Source organism: Mastigoproctus giganteus, chromosome 1 (assembly GCF_048544385.1).
Source record: "Mastigoproctus giganteus isolate SK-2022 chromosome 1, ASM4854438v1, whole genome shotgun sequence".
Classification (NCBI taxonomy): Eukaryota; Metazoa; Arthropoda; class Arachnida; order Uropygi; family Thelyphonidae; genus Mastigoproctus; species Mastigoproctus giganteus.
In genome coordinates, this window is record NC_143575.1 from 229,179,161 (window position 1) to 229,200,027 (window position 20,867).

Genomic DNA, 20,867 nt, shown 5'->3' on the forward strand with positions numbered 1-20,867 from the left:
TAAGTTTTTCATTTTTCCAGTGCTCACATGTTTTAGCATAGGCAGGGTAGTCTTTTTTACAGTTTGGGCATATTGGTTGAGGGACAGTACAGGCTTCGCATTCATGTTCCACTGAACCGCACTTTTCACAAGTACGAGTTCCCCAGCAAGCTGTCTGGGAATGTCCATACTTTTGACATTGGAAGCATCGTAGTGGGTTTGGAATATATGGTCTGACATTGCATACCAGATATCCGGCCTTAATGGATGTTGAATGATGCGGTGTGTTAAATGTCAAGATGAGATTTCGTGTAGGGATCAGATTGCCATCTTTTCTGGTGGAGATTCTTTTTACTTGAATTACTCCTTGATCTTTGAGTTCTAGCATTTCCTCTTCAGATACATCTAATAAATCCCAGTCTGAGATCACTCCTTTAGATGTGTTCAGTGATCTGTGGAGTGTCACAGTTACTGGTAAACCTGCAAAAAGACTGATGCTCAAAAGTCACTCAGAATGTTTGACGTTGGAGGTCTCGATAAAAATATCTCCTGACCTCAGTCTCTTTACGGACTTGGGAGATTCAGCTCTACGTTCTAGTCCCTTTTGGACTCTGAATAGTGAGAGTTTGCCAATTGCCAGTTGAGTGAATTATCAAAAAAGTTGGAACAGGATGTGTCTCTGTCTCAGTTTTCTGGTGTTTGGAAGTTCCTGCAATGGAACTATCTTTCTTTTTAGATGTCTGGGGTGCATCTGGCAGCCCAGATAAGTCAGAGTTTGCTTTACTTATGACGTGCTCTTTTTGGCCCTGGGATTTTATCTTTTTCTCCCAGGTTACCAGCCCCGCCACGTGGAGGCAAGAGCGGTGCCACCTAGCGACCCAAGCGAAGAGAAGGTTAGTATGTATTAAAAAATAAAAAGGGGTTAAAGAAAGGGGCCTCCATAGCTGAGTGGTCAGGAGCGCGAGTGCAGTAGCACACGCTCTTTGAGTAGACCGGGGTTCAAGCCCCTGACTACTGAATATAGTCGATCTGCCAACCCGCACTGGACCAGTGTGGCAGATTATGGTCCATTTTTTCCTCAGCATGAATTGTTGAGGAGGCTTCCATCCTGCAGTGGGTTGATAATGGCTGCACTTTACCTTTTACTTTCCTTTTTAAGTTATGTTATTTTAATAGATCTATTTAATTGCAATACTCAAGAGTTAAAGGACTTATGAAACACAGGAGAAACGTATATACAGTAAAGCGTACCAGATAATCACTATGAAAAGGCACTGTGGTCATAATATCGCTTGGCACCTGTATTGATGGTCTTGATAAACCACCTCCTACTGTTTCCAGTACAATCCACTCAATGCTTCCTGAGGTCTTCTGTCAAAAAGTTGTTTGAAGACTTTTGAACAATCTTGATGCCAAGAAAGCTCCAGTTCTTGATGACATTTCTCCACTTGTTCACAAAACCTGTGCTCCTAAGCTCACTTCTGTTCTGTGTCACATTTTCATACTTTCTTATTCCACTGGGATACTGGCAAATTTCCAAGCAAAACAAAAACCCCCATGCCACTGGGGGTTTTTGTTTTTCTTGGAAATTTGCTCATATCCTGCCACTTGCCTCTACTCTATCCAAAGTAATGGAGAAACCCATTAACCAGCAACTGTCTGGAACCTTCCACCTGATCAACGAACAGCAATATGGATTCTGTCAGTTTCAATCCACTGATGATATACTGACTCATGCTACCCATCTATGGACAACTTTTGCTTTTCAATGGAAAAGGTTGGTGAAATTCAAGTACTTCATTTTTCCATTTCTAAGGCAAAATGAAGTGATGGACATAAAGGTCTTCCAAACAAGATGCCACTTTTTTTTGCTCTCTGACTGTTCTCTACGGGTGATAATAAATGGCTCTCTATTTTTACTTTTTCTCTCTCTCTTTTCCTACTGTATAACCCCAGGGTGAGTATGGGCTTGGCACACCCAGGGTCTTGAGTTGGATATCATTATTCTTCTCTTTCTTGGTGATTTCCTTCTACTTCTGAGACACACTCTCTCTCTCAGGGTAACTCAAAATTTTTTTTTTTTTATCTGTTGCAGCAAAAGCCTCAAGCTTCCTTACACCATATGGCTAATAATAATAATAATGATCTTCTTCCACTGACTGGAAATCTTATCCACAGTTCTGATGATGATAGCACATTGCATTCCAACTTCCAGTTTGAGAAATCTTACCCTCCTTAATTCCTTGAATGTTCACCACCAATACCTTCAGGTATTGGTGGTGAATATTCAAGGTAATTTGAACATTCCAGGTAATTTGCCAGTGGGACAAAGATAATTCAGTTAATTTTAATCTTTCATAAACTCAGTTGTGTCTTATATCTCATAAAAAAAGAGTATACTATTTCTCTGTTTATCATTCAATGATTCTCAGATTTCTAGATATGATCACATATCTGTATTAACGTTTAATACAGATATGTGACTTTGAATCCCTCTTTTGGCATAAGCACATCATAAATAGTGCTTCCGCTGCATTTTCTCTTTTGTTCTTCTCAGCAACTAACAGCTCTGTATGAATATCAAATCTGCCTTATCACAGAATATTGTTCCCACATCTGGGGCAGTGCACCCAAATTTCTCTCAGGTTTCTAGGCTCCATTCAAAAGCTGGCAGTTAGGTTAATTAATGACCCATCTCCTACAAATTCTCTCCACTCTGTCTCATAGGCATTCTGTTTCTGCTTCGTGCCTTTTCTACAAATACTTACTTCCATGGGCACTGTTTTTCCAAATAGGCATATGTAATTTCCCTATTTGCTTCCAATCAGACCAAACACATACAGCAACCAGTCAGCATCTATTTACTGTCCAACTTCAAACTCACAGAACCAACTTTTCTCCTTCCTCGTTTATCCCTTCAATTTCTGTTTTCTGGATCAACCATCCTTCACAGTATTTCCTGAAAATTATAGTCTACAGATATTCTAGTCTAATATCAACAAGTATCTTCAATCTTTTCGACCTTCACCCCATTCATAGTACAAAGTACTGCAGCTTCTAATAGCTTTTGTGTTTGGAATTTTCATTAAAAAAAAAAAAAAAAGAAGCAGTACAGAACAATTACACAGTAATAGGAAGCTGAAATTCATATAATTATTATAAGTTGATTTCTAACAAGATCAGAGGAGGTTAGAATGGTTCCTCCCAAACACAACTAACAGTGCATTACATATTTTTGTACATATATAATGCTAATCACTTTTTAAACTAATTATTATTATTATTATTTTTTTCTATTTCCAACTCCCAAGATTACACTTTGAAAGCAATGAAAACAAATCAAATGTTTAATATTCATAATACATACTGCATTTAGTAATAATTCTGTAAATGTTCCTCAGAATACCAGTTGCTTCTGTTTGCTGGTCTATCTGAAAATGAGAAACACCTATTTGAATATGTTAAATTTTAAAAGTAAACTTGAATATTGATTTTTTTTTTTTTTTTTGTGGTTTTCATTACCAAAATGACTGATCAGTACAGATTTTTCTTATAATTAAAAATTTCCCAGAAACTCGATTTTAATATGTAGTATAAGTTATGCAAAATTTATAATTTAGCTGTTCTTTAACATTTTTAATGTACTAACATAAAAAAGTTTAGGTTAAATTTCAGTAAGAGACTCTTACCCATGGATCTTTGAGACATCAAATGATGACCAGATCTAGCTCTGCACTAATTGGATAATCTATTCCTTCATGTAATTTTGTTTCCCCCATTTAAAACTAGTGGTAAATGAGGAAAATTGTTTCCTGATTTTAAACCAGTGCCAAGGGGGGGGGGGAGAACCTGTTTCCCAATAAACAGTTTAGGAGTTCCTACCTTACCACAGATTTTAAATCAAGAAACAAAATTATGTGAAGGAATAGTTGTCCAATCCCCACAAAGCAGTAGGAGGAACTAAGCTTATTCACTGCTCCGTGTTGCAAAGATCCATGAGTAAGAGTCATTACTGAAGTTTAACCAAAGTTTATACGAAAACTGAATATTATTATATTATATATATATATGATCTATTCATATTAAATACAGAATAATAATTCTATTTTAAACATCCCATCTGCTACTTATGCTAACATCATACAGATATGCCAGTGTCCCAGTTTAATTGAGTCCTCAAAGCAATTTTACAAATGCACACTCAATCTTGTTGGCATCCATTTTTGAAAAACAACCTTCTGTGGTTCATTATACCATACATAAATCCCACAACTTCAGGATTATACCAGTAGTACCAAAGACTCCATATTAAAGAAAACTTGGCATTTGGGCTTTTATAATAAGAACTCAAAGCACTATTGCTGAATAGATGCCAACCATAAGATTTACTGATCTACAGCATATCTATTATGTTACTTTACAAACACTGCTTTGCTAGTCAAGTTTATTGATAAAATAAAAAGTTATTTAAATAGAGAATTATGTTACAAACATTTTTGAGTAAAATTAAATAGACTACATTATGAAAAGTATAGAGATGCTAAAAGGAGGTTTACATTTCAGGTTTTAATAGATTTTGTGGTTTCCTTTGGTCTATAATGGGAATTAGGAACTTGAGCCTCTGTCCTTCAAAACTACAGCTCTCATTTTGAACAATGAGGAAAAAAAGTCTGTATCATAATTTTTCTTGTTTATTAATATAATAAAGAACAAAACACAATAAAAGAAATAGGACAGCAATTATAATGTCTTCACTGTTTTTCTGTTTACTTATTTCTGAAGAGTCCTGTATAACACCTACCAAAACTTGTCTTATTTGTTTACTGATGGTTCAAAAATCTTCCCAATCCCTGGTTTATTAGCATGCAGTTATGGAACACTTTCCACCAATTTATAACATGCATAAATGGAAATATTTCTCCATTCCACCAGAACAACAAATTTGAACAAGTGATGTTGTTTACCACGAAGAAGGCCTTGAATGTGTTTCTCATTTGTTCTATTAGATTCTGAGTGTGCTAGGCAACCAATTCATTAATCTCCACTAACTTAATTAGTTGATGTAGTTGCAACAAATAAAAAACATTGAGTATAGAGAACAGTTTCATCAAGAAAAATGTAAGGTCCAAAACTGCATCAATTTTGAAAGAATGAAATAAAAATCATGCTGATACCCAGCAAGCATTTTTCAAAATGTTCTGCATTGGCACTACAACCAAGTTCTTCTATCTAATTAAATTAGATAGAACAACCACCCATTAAGAATGCTGTTTGTTGCATTTGGATAGATCATCTTATGTCATCTTCTCAACCTTGCTCTCCTTTTTTTTGCTTGCCAATGGGCCTTCACTTCTTTAATATGTTAATAATCCTTTATACAAACATTCAATGCAGGAACTTTGTCTTTGTTCCAAGAATGCTGTTGAAGTCAAACTTTCAAATTATTATCTTGATAAATGTCAGTTGTGTCCTTGGGAGTGAGGATAACATGCAGAGTGTGTATTACTTTTGGGATAACCTTCATATATTTCCGTTCCATTTGGGTGATTATTTTGACAACTTTGGTTTATCTAGACAACATATTCAGTCATTATCAAGTTCTGCAGTAAGAAATACTGCAATAATTAAAAAAATAATCATTTTTAAGTTTTTTTTTTTTTTTTTTTTTTCATGGTTTCAGATAAAGGAGTATCTCTGCACCTATTACAGAATGAGACTCCCAAACTTTTCAACTGTACTTTGATGCTGAATTCTGGTAATGGTAATGCCATAGTTTTTGTTTTAATTGAATTTACTGATTATACTCTGTAGGTATATGGTTTAATGTTTGTGAAGCCAATTCAAGCTTCCAGTGGCAAACTGCCACTTGTGGACGTTAGTATTTATTATTAGTAGTGGCAAATAATGCAAGCTTATATAAACTCAGCAGGGGAGGGGGAAAAAAAAAACCTGCCCATTTCACCGATCTGTTCCCTCCAATAGTTTTCCTAGTTTATCCATGAATTTATTTAAGCTTCAAGAATGACACATAGTCTAAGCAAGTTGTTGTTGTTTGTTGGATTTATTGGTGCAAGGGCTACTAAGGCCATAATGCACCTATTTCAATCTTATTTGATACATGATTGTTATATTAAATAAAAGGATTCAGATCAGGTGATATTTGTTTATCAATTTGAGGAAGGTAAAAACATCATTAATATCTTGTCGGTCTCCGAGAATCTGTTGTAAGGTAAGTTTATTAGAAGAATATAGATGTGAAGAGAAAGCTGTTTTTCGTTCTCTCAGATATAATGGGCATTCAATGATCAAGTGGTTTACTGTGAGTTGAGTTTGACAGTTGCTGCATCGTGGAGGATCATCCTGAGTGAGTAAATAACTATGAGTTAGGTGAGTATGTCCTATTCGAATTCTAGCAAGTACTACTTCTTCCTTTCTGTTGCCTCTTAGGCTTGATAGCCACTTCTTGTGATCCTTTTTAATCTGAAAAAGCTTATTGCTCTTTTCTCCCTGCCAAATGGATAGCCATTTTTTCCTAACATTGGTATGTATGATGCGTTTTAAATCTGTGTAAGGTATCTGCATGTCTGATTTTATGTGACTGGCGTTCTTGGCTGCAAGATCCGCTTGTTCGTTTCCTCTGATTCCAGAGTGCCCAGGTATCCAACAGAAAATTAATTTTTGCCTGTTTGCAAGAAGCTGCGCTAACTTGGTTTGAATTTGTTGTAGAAACGGATGACTGGAAGGAAATTTACACTGAAGAGCAGATACAGCACTTAAGGAATCGGTGTAGATAATAGTTTGAGGATATAATGACTGTTTTACATTGTCTAGAGCCATCAGGATAGCATACAGTTCTGCAGTGTAAATACTGTACTCCAAAGGGAGCTGCTAGGATATTGTATTGTTTGGTAGAACTGCAGCTGCTCCAACTTTATTATCTGTCTTGGAACCGTCAGTGTAAATTTGGGTAAAACTAGAGAACTGAAAAGAGTGAGTTGCATGGATCTGCTGAATACTGAAATTTGGAAGTGCATTCTTTCCCCATTGTTGGAAATGTTGGTCAACATTGGCCAAGGGTATTTGCCATGGTGGCATAGCCGTGCTAATATCTTGAATTATGTCATTCATATTTAGTTCGCTGCACGTAGTTATGCTTTGTAATCTAATGCCACATGGTTTATTCTGCAAAGGTTTATTTTGGTACAAATTATGCCATTTTGGGGTGAATAAATACTGTTTTATAGAATGATATGGGAAACTTCTGATTTTTGCTGCATAACTTAATAACAGAGCTTGCCGTCGAAGAAATAGGGGTGGTTCATGTGCTTCCGTATAGAGACTCTGAACTGGCGATGTACGAAAAGCTCCCAGTGCAATTCGGAGGGCATTGTGATGTACTGGGTCGAGCCATTTTAATACACTTTCTCTGGCTGAGGCATATGCAGGTGACCCATAGTCTAGTTTGGATCTTATGAGCGACCGGTATAAGTGCAGCAGCATGTACCGATCTGCACCCCATGACATAGCGGAAATTGCCCTCAGGAGATTCAGCTTCTTTAGACAGGTTGTACGAATGTGTTTAATATGCTCTAAGAAACTAAGTTTTCTATCCAGAATTAGTCCAAGAAAGCTAATACTCTGTTGAAAAGAAATTGGATGAGAATCAAGATGTAAATCGGGATCTGGATGTAAATTCCGTTTACGGCAAAAATGAATTGCTGTTGTTTTTTGTTTTGAAAGTCTGTATCCATTATTTTTGGCCCACTGAACAAGCTTGTTAACTGTACCTTGAAGCTGCCTTTCAATGAAACGCATGTTTTGTGAGTGGCTTCAGATTGCCAGATCGTCAGCATACAGATAAGTTTCAACTGTGTCGGGAATAACTTTTTGTAATGGAATTAATCCTGAGAGAGAAGAGCGTGGCACTAAGCACAGAACCTTGAGGGACCCCCTCTTCTTGCACAAAAGTTTGTGAGAGAGCAGAGTGAAATCGTACCTGAAAGGTCCTATTGCTCAAAAAGTTCTGGATAAATTTTGGAAGATGACCACGAATACCGGATTCATAGAGATCGTGAAGAATTCCATACCGCCAGGTTGTATCAAAAGCTTTTTCAATGTCAAGACATATCATCACTAGGTGTTCGTTCCTGAGAAATGCATTTCGGATATTTCCTTCAGCTTTGACCATAAGGTCAAGTGTTGATCTAGTTCTTCGAAATCCATATTGATTTTGACTTAGAATGCATTCAGTCTCTAGGAACCATGTCAATCTGGCATTAATTATTTTTTCTAATGCTTTTCCTATACAACTAGTTAACGCTATCGGTCGGTAATTTACTGGATCTGAATGGTCCTTTCCTGGTTTTGGGAAAGCTAGTACGATAGAATGACGCCAACTGGTAGGGTAGTAGTCTTCGCCAAAGATTCTATTATACAGTTTTAGCAGAGCAGAAAGGGATTCTTCATTCAAGTGATATATCATGGCATAGTACACTCCATCAGGGCCAGCAGCACTATTTTTGGATCTTGCAAGTGCGCTACGTAACTCTGCCATGGTAAGGGGTACATTATATGGATGCTGTCGTGAAGTACTGAAATTGAGATTATGTTTTTCTGCTTGTATTTTATGTGCCTGGAAACTTGGCTCAAATTCGGTTACAGCGGAGAGTTTTTCAAAGGTTTCACCTAATGTATTAGAAATATTGGGAGGATTGCAGATTTCTTTGCCTTTTAGATATATTATCGGAGTGGTTATAGGTGGATATTTTCCATTAATTCTTCGAACTTTATTCCAAACAGTTCTGATATTTGTTAGTTAGTTAGTTAGTTAGTTATTTGGTTTTTAGGAGCATTAGCAACTAAGGCCATATTGCTCCGGGATATGCGGTGGTCATTCCCTGACCTTTCCACATCCTCCGTATTTAGTGGTGACGGGCTCGAACCCCGGTCTAATCAAGAAGCATGTGCTACGCACTGCTGCTCCTTCCCACCTGGCTACGGAGGCACCTCTGATATTTGTGGTCCTGTTTATAGAGGAGGCATATTTAGACCATGTCTCTTTTTTGCTTATTCATTGTATGTGACGAGATTTAGCTCTAGCTTTCTTGAACTGTATGAGGTTAGCCGTGGTTGGGTATTTACGAAATAAGTTCCAGTATCTATTCTTTTCTCGCATTGCTACAGGCTTCATTCCACCATATTTTTGGGTGGGAGCGAGTTTTCATGGATGATCTGGGTATACTGGTTTCTGCAGCTGCTATCATTTGCTGAGTTATGTAAGTTACGGCAGAGTCAATGTGAGGGTCTTGATAGTCTGAATATCTAGACGTGCCAGCTCTTGATATTTCTTCCAGTTAGCTTTGTCGAATTTCCAAACAGTTTTTATCTCAGTTTGAGGAGGAGAGTTAGCCAATAGTGTGCATATTACTGGAAAGTGGTCACTATTTCGCAGGTTATCAGTGACCGTCCAATCAATCAGAGGAAGGAGGTTTGGCGAGCATATTGAAAGATCAATTGCAGAAGTTGACCTTGAGGAAAGATGCACGTACGTATGAGTCCCATTGTTTAATAATGTTAAGTTGTGCCTTTCAAGAAATTTTTCAATTAACTGACCTCTCTTATCAAGGTGCGAGGAACCCCATAGGGGGTGATGCCCAATCCAGTCACCCAAGATACAGAAAGGTGGTGGCAGCTGAGTAACTAAATCATTCAAATCTGCTAGAGAGTATGAATAGTTTGGCGAAAGGTATATGGAAACAACTGTTACCGCTATCTTAACCATAACTCTAGTAGCAATTGCTTCTAAAGTTGTTTGCAGTGGGACTGGTCTGAAAGGAGTTCTGGAGTTTACTAGCAATGCTACACCTCCATGTGCTGAATTAGAGTCGTTCCTATCCTTTCTAAGCATTATATGATGTTTTATGCTCATAGTTATTTTAGGGGTCAAGTTTGTTTCCTGTAGACAAAGAACAGCAGGCTTATATTCGGTAATTAAGTCATAGACATCGTCTAAGTTAGCTCTGAGTCCGCGACAATTCCATTGAATGATTTTGTGCATTATTGAGGATTATCTGGTGTGTCTGCTTGCTTACGGGATGTGGTCTGTTTGCGCCTGTCTAGTCTTTTTTCCCTTTTTGGGAAATTTGGTCTAGTGACGTCCATGTCCTCCTCTTCCGCATGAAGTTCAAGAAGTGGTTCATCTCGGTGTGAATTTCTATCTATGTCCATGGTATCAGTACTGGTTTTTTGATTATTTCTTTCAGAGCTTGTTTGATTAACTGGCTGTTGTACAGAATTTTTATCTGGCGGTATTGTCAATGGAGTGTTTACCGAATGAGTTGATTGCTGTTGGGTAGGCTGTTCTTTTGGTGTAGAGAGGACTGACCTGGCCCAATCAGAAATTGAGATGCTTGGCGGAACTGAACAATCTGTTTGTACTGTTATGGATCGTTGCTTTTTTACAACTGAAGAATAAGATGGCAATTTATTTGAAATTAAACAATGTCTTTTTGCTTCTTGGTATGGCACCTTGTGTTCTACTTTGTACTTTTGTATATTCTTTTCAGTCTGCCACTGGATGCACTCCTTTGAAAATGCTGAATGATTCCCCTTACAGTTTGGGCAGCTTTGTATTTCATTGGGGCAGTCTGTGTGAACATGCTCTTTTGAACCACAGGAGGCACAGATGGTTACACCCCTGCAGACTGCTTGTGAGTGTCCAAATTTTTGGCATTTAAAACACCGGACTGGGTTTGGAATATAAGGTCGAATTTTGCACCTTAAATATCCAGCTTTAACAGTTGTTGGTAAAATTGGTGTTTTAAATGTAAGAATGACCGTTCGGGTAGGAGTAAGAACCCCATCTTTCTTAATGACTATCCTTTTGGCATTTATTACATTTTGCTCACCTAATTCCTGAACAATTTCCTCCTCAGATACGTTAAGGAGATCCCACTCGGCTATTACCCCTTTAGAGGAGTTTAAGGTGGCATGCGGGGTAACCTTTGTGGGAATTCCACCAAAAGTCGATATTTTTAATAGTTTTTCCGAGTGTTTATTCTCGTTCATCTCTACTAGAAGGTCTCCGGATTTTAATCTAACCATTTTTGGTGGGCCCGCCACATTCTCAAGACATTTCTGTATTAAGAATGGGGAGAGCTTACTCAAAGGATTGTCAGTCAAAGAATGCAGTATCGAAAAAAGAGGAGCAGGGGTTTCTGTTCCTTCTTTTTTCTGCCGTTTTGCATTTCCTGCATTTAAGTCTTCTCTGTTTGAGAGATCTGGATCATGAGATCCATAAGTGGCATGTCTATTTATGTCCATCTTTGCTCCTTTTTGCCCCGGGAGAGTGTTTTTCTCCTCCCAGGTTTCCAGCCCCGCCACGTGGAGGCAGGAGCGGTGCCACCAGTGACCAAGCGGTTTAGAGGTTTAGTTAGGTTAGTATGGGTTATATATATATATATACACACAAAGAAAGAAAGGTGTATTTCCTTTCTGGATTCTACTTCAAAGCTTTTAAGTAAAGAATCACTTAAGAAAAACAAGAAGAATAGTGACACTGGAAAATAAATATAACTAATCCACTGTGAAAGAACGCTATGTATCACACAAAATATCACTTGGCACTCGGGGCCAGTCTAAGCAAGAGGAAGAATCCAATCAGCATTGAGCTCAATCCATTCAAACCCTTAAACACCAGGTGCCTAGACCCCAGATGACAAAATTTGCAGAATTGAAGCATTTCTTGGTAACAGCACCATTTTGTTGCCCTCATCAATCATGTTACCATTCTCTGTACCTGTTCCAGCAGCTCTACATTCTTCCTAAAATATGGTCTTAAATTGTGATTTCCCACCTCAAGATATAGCCTGACCATTGCCTTATAAAATGAAATAATCACTTCCTTATCCCTGCTAGCAAAAACCCATTAGCTGTCATGGCAGCAGGTTTGTACTGCTCAGTGAACTTCATATATCTGACTGCACAATTTTTCTCATATCCAGCCAGTTGCTAAAAATGGCAACAAATCCCTTCCATCCAATTACTTCTACTCTTCCCAAAGTAATGGAGAAAACAATTAACCACCAACTCTTAAACTATATAGAAACCTCTTACTGATCAACAATGGCCAGTATGGATTCCATCAATGTTGGTCCACTGGTGATATTCTGCCTTATGTTACACACCTTTCGACATCAAGCAAGTAGTGCATTTTAATAGGCTGTAATTCAGAGGGTAACTGCCCCCCCCTCAGTTCTCCCCTGAGCCACAGCACTCCCATTAGCTTGAGCCTTTTGCTTTGCTGCTCTGGTCAGAGTCATGATTTCGATTTAATTTCAATAAAATTTCAATTTCAGTACAAAATTAAATTAAAACGCCAAACTTATATCCCAACACAGTTATAACACTACATTTATGTTTCAGTATCGAGTGTTATCTACGAAATCCCTTTATATAACTTCCGTATCAAGCTAAGTATTAATTATTTATTTTTTACTAATTATTATTTATGTTACGTAACCCAAGTCGTTATATGTATAGTTAAAAGTACAATTTAATTGACAATTAAGTTCAACAAGATTAATTATCTGATTAATTGACAATATTATGTACTATACTATATTAAGCTTATGCTATCTATTGTCGCGTAATAATGGTGGCAATTTACGAACGGTAAACACGTGGATTTGATACCCTTTCCGATACTAAGTAATACCTACAAAATCTCTATCTAAGTTATTTTAAACTAAGTATCATAAATAGGAATATAAAGCTACTCTAGAAAATAAGTTAATATGCCAATTTAAGCTAATAAAATAGAAAATAAATCAGAAAAAACTTCTCTGTTCCAGGAGCAGCAAAAATGTACGTCCGCACAGGCTACTCTCACATGTGCCATTCTGTCTTCTAACTTCTCCACTAATGCTGGTGTATCCCCAATGAACTGAACCTTGGGGTACACTAATGCTGGTTTACCCCAAGGTTCAGTTCATTCTCACACTCTTTTCCTCTTGTATATTAATAACCTTCTTCCATTAACTGGAAATCCTATCCATAGTTTTGCTGCTGGAAGCACATTGCATTCCACCTTCCAGTTTGAGAAACCTTGCCCTGCTGAAACAGCATCAATTTCTTGAATATCCACTATCAATTCTTTAAATGCTGATGTCCAAATAATTCTCCAGTGGGGCAATGATAACTTAGTTCATTTCAATTCATTTCAATCCTAAACTCAGTCCTGTCTTATATCTTATACTAAGCAAACGGATTCTTCTGCTCCTGCACTTATCTTTGATGACACAGATTTCTAGGCAAGGTCATATATCTCTATTGCGGATTACTCTGCCCTCTAATCTCAATTGGCATAAGCAAATTACGAATATTGCTTCCTCTGCATCTAAAAAACCAGGTTATACCTTTCGGTCTTGGCGTTACTTTTCTTCCAAACAGCTATTCATTCTGTACAAATCTCAAATCTGTCCTACCATGGAATATTGTTCCCACATCTGGGGCGATGCCCCCAAAACCTCTCCTTCTAGATTCCATTCAAAAGAGGGCAATTATTTTAATCAATGACTCATCCCTAACAGAGTTTCTCCACACTCTGTCTCATAGATGTTCTGTTTCGGCTGCATACCTTTTCTATAGATACTTCCATGGGCACTATTCTTCTGAATTGGCTTCTATAATTTCCACTCTCTTCCAAAGCAGTCCAAACAAGTGCCGCAACCAGTCAACACCTTTTTACTGTCCAACTTGAAACTCGGAGAACAAACTTTTATTCTTCCTCATTTCTTCCTTCAACAATGTCAACAAGTATCTTCTTTGTTGGTGACTCTATTGTCAAGGAAACGGGAAACATGCTTTGTAAAAAGGATAGGTGGAACAGGACCAGGGTATGTCTGCCAGAGACAAAGGTTGATGACGTTGTAGAGCAGATATTATCTTTTAAGGGCACAAAAGGTGATATAGTTGTACACGTTGGCACTAATGATATTAAGAGTAGGAGACTGTCAGAATTACTTAACAAGTACAGGTCATTGTTGAAAAAAAGCCGTGAATTAGAAAGTGTCTGCAAGCCTTGCCGATCAATTCGGCCCTGGAAAGATTGTGCAAGGCTCAAGGGGTAGAATTTTTTTCGGCCTGGTCTGTACTTGTTAACAGGAGAGACTGCTTCTACAGGGATGGGATACACTTAAATTGAAAGGGTGCAAGAATATTTGCTGATGCTATTGAGGCAGTGTTAGTTATGTTGTTATTTTAGTTTTTAGGAGCATTAGCAACTAAGGCCATATTGCTCCGAGATATGCGGTGGTCATTCCCTGACCTTTCCGCATCCTCCGTATTTGGTGGTGACGGGTTCGAACCCCGGTCTAATCAAGAAGCGTGTGCTATGCACTGCTGCTCCTTCCCACCTGGCTACGGAGGCGCCAGGCAGTATTAGGTGGGTCGGAAAACTGCTAGCTTGGGGGGGGGGATACAAGGAGGACTAATAGATTAACAGTAGCCACTGGCAGAGGTGAAAGTGATTCTTGCACTGTTTCTATTGGAATGAGCCGCAGCCTGGAAAATAAGATGCAGGATATTTCAGAGACTGCTGGGAGTCACTGTGGTATAAGTAAACACATGGGTTGTGTTAGGGTAGCTAAGAATAGTAACAGGTGCATGTATACTTGCGTGTACCCCAATGCTAGGAGTTGGGAAAATATATTTGATGAATTTGAGGTATTGCTCAAAACATCAAAGGCTGATATTGTTGGGTTATCAGAGACGTGGTGTCACACAGATATAACGAATGCAGAACTGGAATTTTGTGAGTACAATGTGTACAGAAAGGATAGATAGGAGAGGGGTTATGCTATTAGTTAAGAAACACATAAAATCCAAGGAAATGAAGCCAGTCGACAACACTGGACAGTGCAGTGTCGAGTCAGTTTGGTGTGACATAAGCATTGGGAGATCAAAATTGAGAGTAAGAGTGTGCTATAGGCCTAATCACTCTAATGAGTATAATAAGAAACTGTACAGGCAAATAGAGTGGGCCAGTAAATCAGGGAGTCTTATAATGGAGGATTTTAATTTCCCAGATAGTGACTGGAATTTGTGGGTTGGTCACTCACACACTAGCAAGGCTTTTGTGGATTTATTGGATGATTGTTTTCTACATCAGCATGTTCGGAAGGCAACTAGAGGGAGTAATACTCTTGATCTGATTATCAGTAATGATTCTTCATGCATTAAGAATCTGCAGATAAAGGAACCACTAGGTGGCAGTGATCACAGTGTGTTGAAGTGGGATTTACTCAAAGAGGTAACTACCATCAGGGGTAAAGGGAAGGGTTTTTGCTTTTGTAAAGGCGACTACGATGCTCTGAGACAGTATTTAAATTCTATACAGTGGGACCAACTGATGATGTTACCAACAGCAAATTCAAAATGGAAGCATTCAAAGAACTTATCTTGGAAGCTACTAGGCTTTACATACCAAATAAGAAATATTGATCAAGGTTTAGGCCTAAATGGATATCAGATGAACTAATGAGACATATGGCAGAGAAAAAAAATGCATGGGATACATATAAATTAATGGGTGACATGGAAGCCTATGGTAGAAATAAGCTGATCTGTAACCAAGTCACAAAGGAGATTACGCAGGCAAAGGCAGATTACGAGAAATCCTTGGAAAAGGATGCAGAGAAAAACAGAAAAGAGTTCTTTACCTATGTAAACTCTAGAAGGAAAGGGAAAAATCAGATTGGTCCACTGGATATTGATGGTTCAACAGTTGAGGATCCTGCTCAGGTGGCTAACAAACTAAACAAGTATTTTGCATCTACATTCACACATGAGGACTTATTCAGGAAGGGCAATGCCAAAGATGAAATAAACTCTGCAGTGAGCTAGATGATTTTGTAATAACTGAGAGGAAAGTAGAGGAGAAATTGTTGAGGATAAACATAAAAAAAGGCACCTGGGGAGGGGATGGGATCTATCCAGTTATATTAAAGGAGGCAGCAAAGGAAGTAAGCAAACCCTTAGCCATAATTATGAGAATTTCTTTGGACTCAGAGGAGGTACCCATAGACTGTAGATGTGGAAATGTGACCCCAATTCACAGAGGAGGATCAAAGGCTGACACAAGTAATTATAGACTTGAGTTTAACTTCTGTTCCAGGAAAATTAATGGAGGCCCTGGATCATCTAGACAAGACTTCAATTATAGATCGGACACGGCATGGTTTTGTTAAGGGAAAGTCTTGCCTGACCAATCTGATTGGATACTATGATGCAGTCCCAGAAGAACTGGATGCAGGGACTAACTTTGATATTATATATTTGGATCTTAGAGAGGCTTTTGTAACTGTTGCACATGGAAGACAGTTGCACAAATTGCAGCAGTGTGGCATTGGTGGCAAATTGCTGCTATGGATAAAGGGATGGTTGAGAGGGAGAAGACAGAGAGTGGTAATCAATGGACACTGCTCATCGTGGACTAATGTTATTAGTGGAGTCCCTCAGGGTTCAGTATTGGGTTCATTATTGTTTTCTGTATTTATAAATGATATTGATGATGGTATATCAAGCTTAATGTCCAAGTTTGCAGACGATACAACGGTTGGCAGGGTTGTTAAAGACACTACTGACGCTATGCTGCTGCAACAGGATCTGGAAAGGTTGAACAGATGGGATGAGAGGTGGCAAATGAAGTTTAACATTGACAAATGTAAAGTACTACATATGGGAAACAGCAACCCCAGAGCAACGTATCAACTCTGTGGTACTACACTGACAGTGGTAGAGAATGAAAGGGACCTGGGGGTAATTGTGCAGGCAGATATGAAGTTCTCTGAGCAGTGCAGATGGGCTGCAAGAGTAACTCATGGTGTCTTGTCAATGATATACAGGAATTTTTCTAGCAGGGATAAGGAGGTGATTATTCCCTTGTATAAGGCAATGGTCAGGCCACACCTAGAGTACTGTATACAGGTCTGGAGGCCTCATTTCAAGAAGGATGTAGAGTGCTGGAACGAGTACAGAGAAGGGCAACAAGATTAGTGAATGGAACAAAGGATTGCTTTTATGAAGAAAGGCTTAAGTTTTGCAAATTACAGTGTCTGGAGACTAGGCACCGGCGAGGTGATCTGATAGAGGTGTATAAAGCCTTGAATGGTTTGAGCATGCTTAATGCCGATGGGATTGTTTCTCTTGCTCAGAATAATCACCTGAGGGGGCATAAATTCAAATTGAGGAAAGACAGATGTAGGATAGATGTGCGGAAATTTGCCTTTAGCCAGTGGGCAGTTGGTTGGTGGAACAGACTTCCATCCCTTGTTGTGGAAGTTGATAGCCTAAATAAAGTTAAGGCTCAGTTGGAAAGGGATTTTGAACGAAAGGAGGGGTGAAATGGAAGTGGTTTTTTTTTTTTTTTTTTGGCTGATGCTGCATAAGCTTGCTTTCTTGCATCATATGCCTCTACTAATGCTAATGCTAATGCTTTCATCTTTACACACTCCAATCCATGCAAGTACTAAGTACTACAGGTTTTAATACCTCACATGTTTGGGGGGTTTCATAAAAAAAAAAAAAAAAAAAAAACACAATTACTGGCAGGTCCTTTTAATTTTCCACTGCCCCGAATGTAGTATTACAGAGTAGGTACCTTAATCTTGAGTTACTGTTGCCTATATGCAGTACTTTGCATTTGTCAGAGTTAACTTCAATTGCCATTTTTCAGCTCCTCTGCCTATTTTTCTAGACAGTAGTAGCATACCATTGGTACTGTCATCAACCACACTGCCAACCCTTGTATCATAAGCAAACTTTGACATTAAGTCTGATATGGCTTCATCAATATCATTAATAAATAGAGAAACAATAATGGGTCTAGCACCAAACCCTGTGGGACTTCACCAATGGCATTAGTCCATGAAGAGCAGTGTCCATTGATAATCAATCAATCTCTGTCCTCTAACACTCAACCATCCATTTATCAATGGCAGTAACTTGCCCTTAATGCCACATTGCTCCAATTTGTACAACAGTCGGTTATGTGAAATAGTATCAAAGGCTTTCCTAAAATCCAAGTATATGATATCAAAATTATTTTTTCATCTAATTACTTTGTCACTGCATTATAGTATCCAAACAAATTGATTGTGGGTTTGTGAAAAGGAAATCAAAATTTCCATTTCACAAACCCACATTTTGTCTGAAATATAACTGCACAAGTTAAGCTAACAGGTCTACATTTGCACATCTCCAGTCTGCAAGACTTTCCTTGAATAAAAAAAAAGGTGCTCTCATAATTATTATGCTAACGGTTTGCTTAACTTTTTAGCTGCCTCCCTTAATATAACTGGATAGACCCTATCCCAACGTTTCCCAACCGGGGTCCACAGGGTCCATAGAAGCTTTGAGGGGGTCCACAAGAAAAAAATTGTATTTCAGGGGTCCATAATATGAGCTAAGGGGTTCATGATAAAATATTATAAATAAAATAATTTATTATATAAAAATAAATAAAAATAATAATAATAAAATAAACTAATGTCATAGAAAAGTCCAGAAATCCGCAGTTAGAAGATACTCTTATTTTCTGGAATCTTCTTTAGTTGTCTTGGGTCAACTAGACAACTAGTTGACCCAAGTTGTCTCAAAAAATTTTTTTTGAGACAACTTGGGTCAAAAAATTTCTTTCTGTAGAAAATTCTCGAAGAAGAAAACATTATTTAAGCACCGACTAATCTAGAAAGAGTCAGTCAGTCAGTCAGTCAGAGGCAGTCATTTCATTTCATTCTATAGTGAGTAATCGGCATCGTCGTGGTGAAATCTATTGTTTGTGTTATTGAACGTTATTGTTCTAGTGAACTATATTTCCATTAGTACCTACAAGCATTTCCAACATTAACATATTTGAGGTTAATAATATTATTATTGTTTTCAGATTACCCATGGCTCATGCAAAGAAGAAAACAAGACAATATTTGACTGAATGTCTGTCATATGGTTTTATTGAATCACCAGAGAATATCACAAAACCAATGTGTCTTATATGTATGACTGTGCTGTCTAATGATAGCATAAAGCCAAGTAAGCTTCATCACCATTTGGACACAAGGCATAGCGAGAATAAAAATAAATCAGTGGAGTATTTCCAAAAACTACGAGACAATTTTCAAGGAAGAAACAAACTGGATCAGATTTTTAGTAAACAAGCAAGCAATAAAGATAGAGGTTTATTATCATCATATGAACTCAGCAAAATCTGGAAAGCCACATAGCATTTGTGAAACTGTCATCTTGCCTTCAATATTAGTTGTAATTTCAACAATTTTAAACAAAAATGCACGTGAAATTACCAATAACCTTCCTTTGAGCAATAACACAATATCCAGACGCATTGATGAAATGTCTGAAGATGTAGAAAATCAACTTATTGCTCAATTACAAGTGAAACAGTTTGAATGCAACTCAATGAATCAGCTTTGATGGGCAATGAAGCACTTTTATTGGCATATGTAAGATATATGGATGATAATCAACTCAGAGAGGAAATGCTTTTTGCAAGATTCCTCAAAACAGATACTAAAGGTGAAACAATATTTAAGGAAGTCCAGTCTTATTTTAGAGAATAAAATATTCAACTCGAAAATTTAATGGCTTGTGCTACTGATGGTGCTCCTTCCATGGTCGATAGGTACAGAGGGTTTATCACTCATTTAAAAAATGCACTGCCAAAAGTATTTTGCATACATTGTGTGATTCACCGCCAACATCTGGTGGCGAAGAGATCGAGTGGATGTCTTCATGAAGCCTTAACTCTTGTAATAAAAGCTGTCAACCTCATTAAGGCTAATGCCCTTCAATATCGTCTCTTTCGCAAATTTTGTGATGAAAATGAAGGATTTGACCATCTTGCATATATAGGTGTGATGGTTGTCTAAAGGCAATTGTCTTCGTCGTCCTTTGGGACAGTATTGTATCATTTCTAAATGAAAAGAAGGGAAAACAGTTGGTTACCATGAAAACAAACAGACATATTTTACTTCTCAGATGTGTTTGTAAAACTGACTTATCTTAATAAGCTGCAGCAAGGACATAATTGTAATTTAATATCTAGCAAAGAAGCCATTAATGCATTCCTAGGAAAACTTAAATTGTAGTCTTAATATCTCACGCCGTGCGTTTGACCAGTTTCCAAACCTTGCTTCAGTTAGCAGTGATTTAAAAGATGATGATTGTGTTGTGTATGTTGATCATTCAAAAAAAAATTATGAAGACATGCAAGTTCGGTTCAAGGACCTACTAGAACTGAACATCCCAGATTGGGTGCTGATTCCATTTGAGGTAAATGTTGCTGATGAAATTGATTTGACAGGAACGTGTTGAATTGCGCTCTGATGACAGTCCAAAGTCTATTCAAAAAAGGAAAGCATGATGTATGGAAGAATAGTGACATTGCATGTAAATATTCGCTTTTATGGGAGAAAGCTAAAATGTACATCATTGTTTTCCCATCATCTTATCTTGTGGAATCTGGCTTTAGTCGTGTAACACAGTTGTTAACAAAAAATCGTAATCGCCTTGATATAGTAAAAAGAGGTGATCTTCTTCTGACTCTCACAAAATTGGAGCCAGATATTAAAATGCTAATATCAAGACATCAGCCACAAGGATCTCATTAGTAGGGCCCTATTTAATGGGATCCTATTTAATAGCCTTAGGAATAAATTTATATATGTTTTTTGAAATAGTATTTTTAAAAATTTTTTTTACTAATTCTGTCATTACAAGTAAAAATGTTTCAGTTTTATCAATTAAAATTTTCAAAATTTGTAATTTACATTTTTTATATTATATTGGAATTGTTTAATTATTAGCTTTTACTA

At 37.6% G+C, this 20,867-nt stretch overlaps 1 protein-coding gene across 1 annotated transcript in view; it reads right to left on the reverse strand.

The window, feature by feature from the left end:
• LOC150091576 (poly(A) RNA polymerase gld-2 homolog A-like) overlaps window positions 1-20,867 on the reverse strand; it is a 359,740-nt gene that overhangs the window by 164,742 nt on the left and 174,131 nt on the right. Inside the window, exon 6 of the mRNA XM_090384638.1 lies at window positions 3,347-3,410. Coding sequence (XP_090240764.1) covers window positions 3,347-3,410 — 64 coding nt within the window. The remainder of the gene's footprint in view (window positions 1-3,346; window positions 3,411-20,867) is intronic.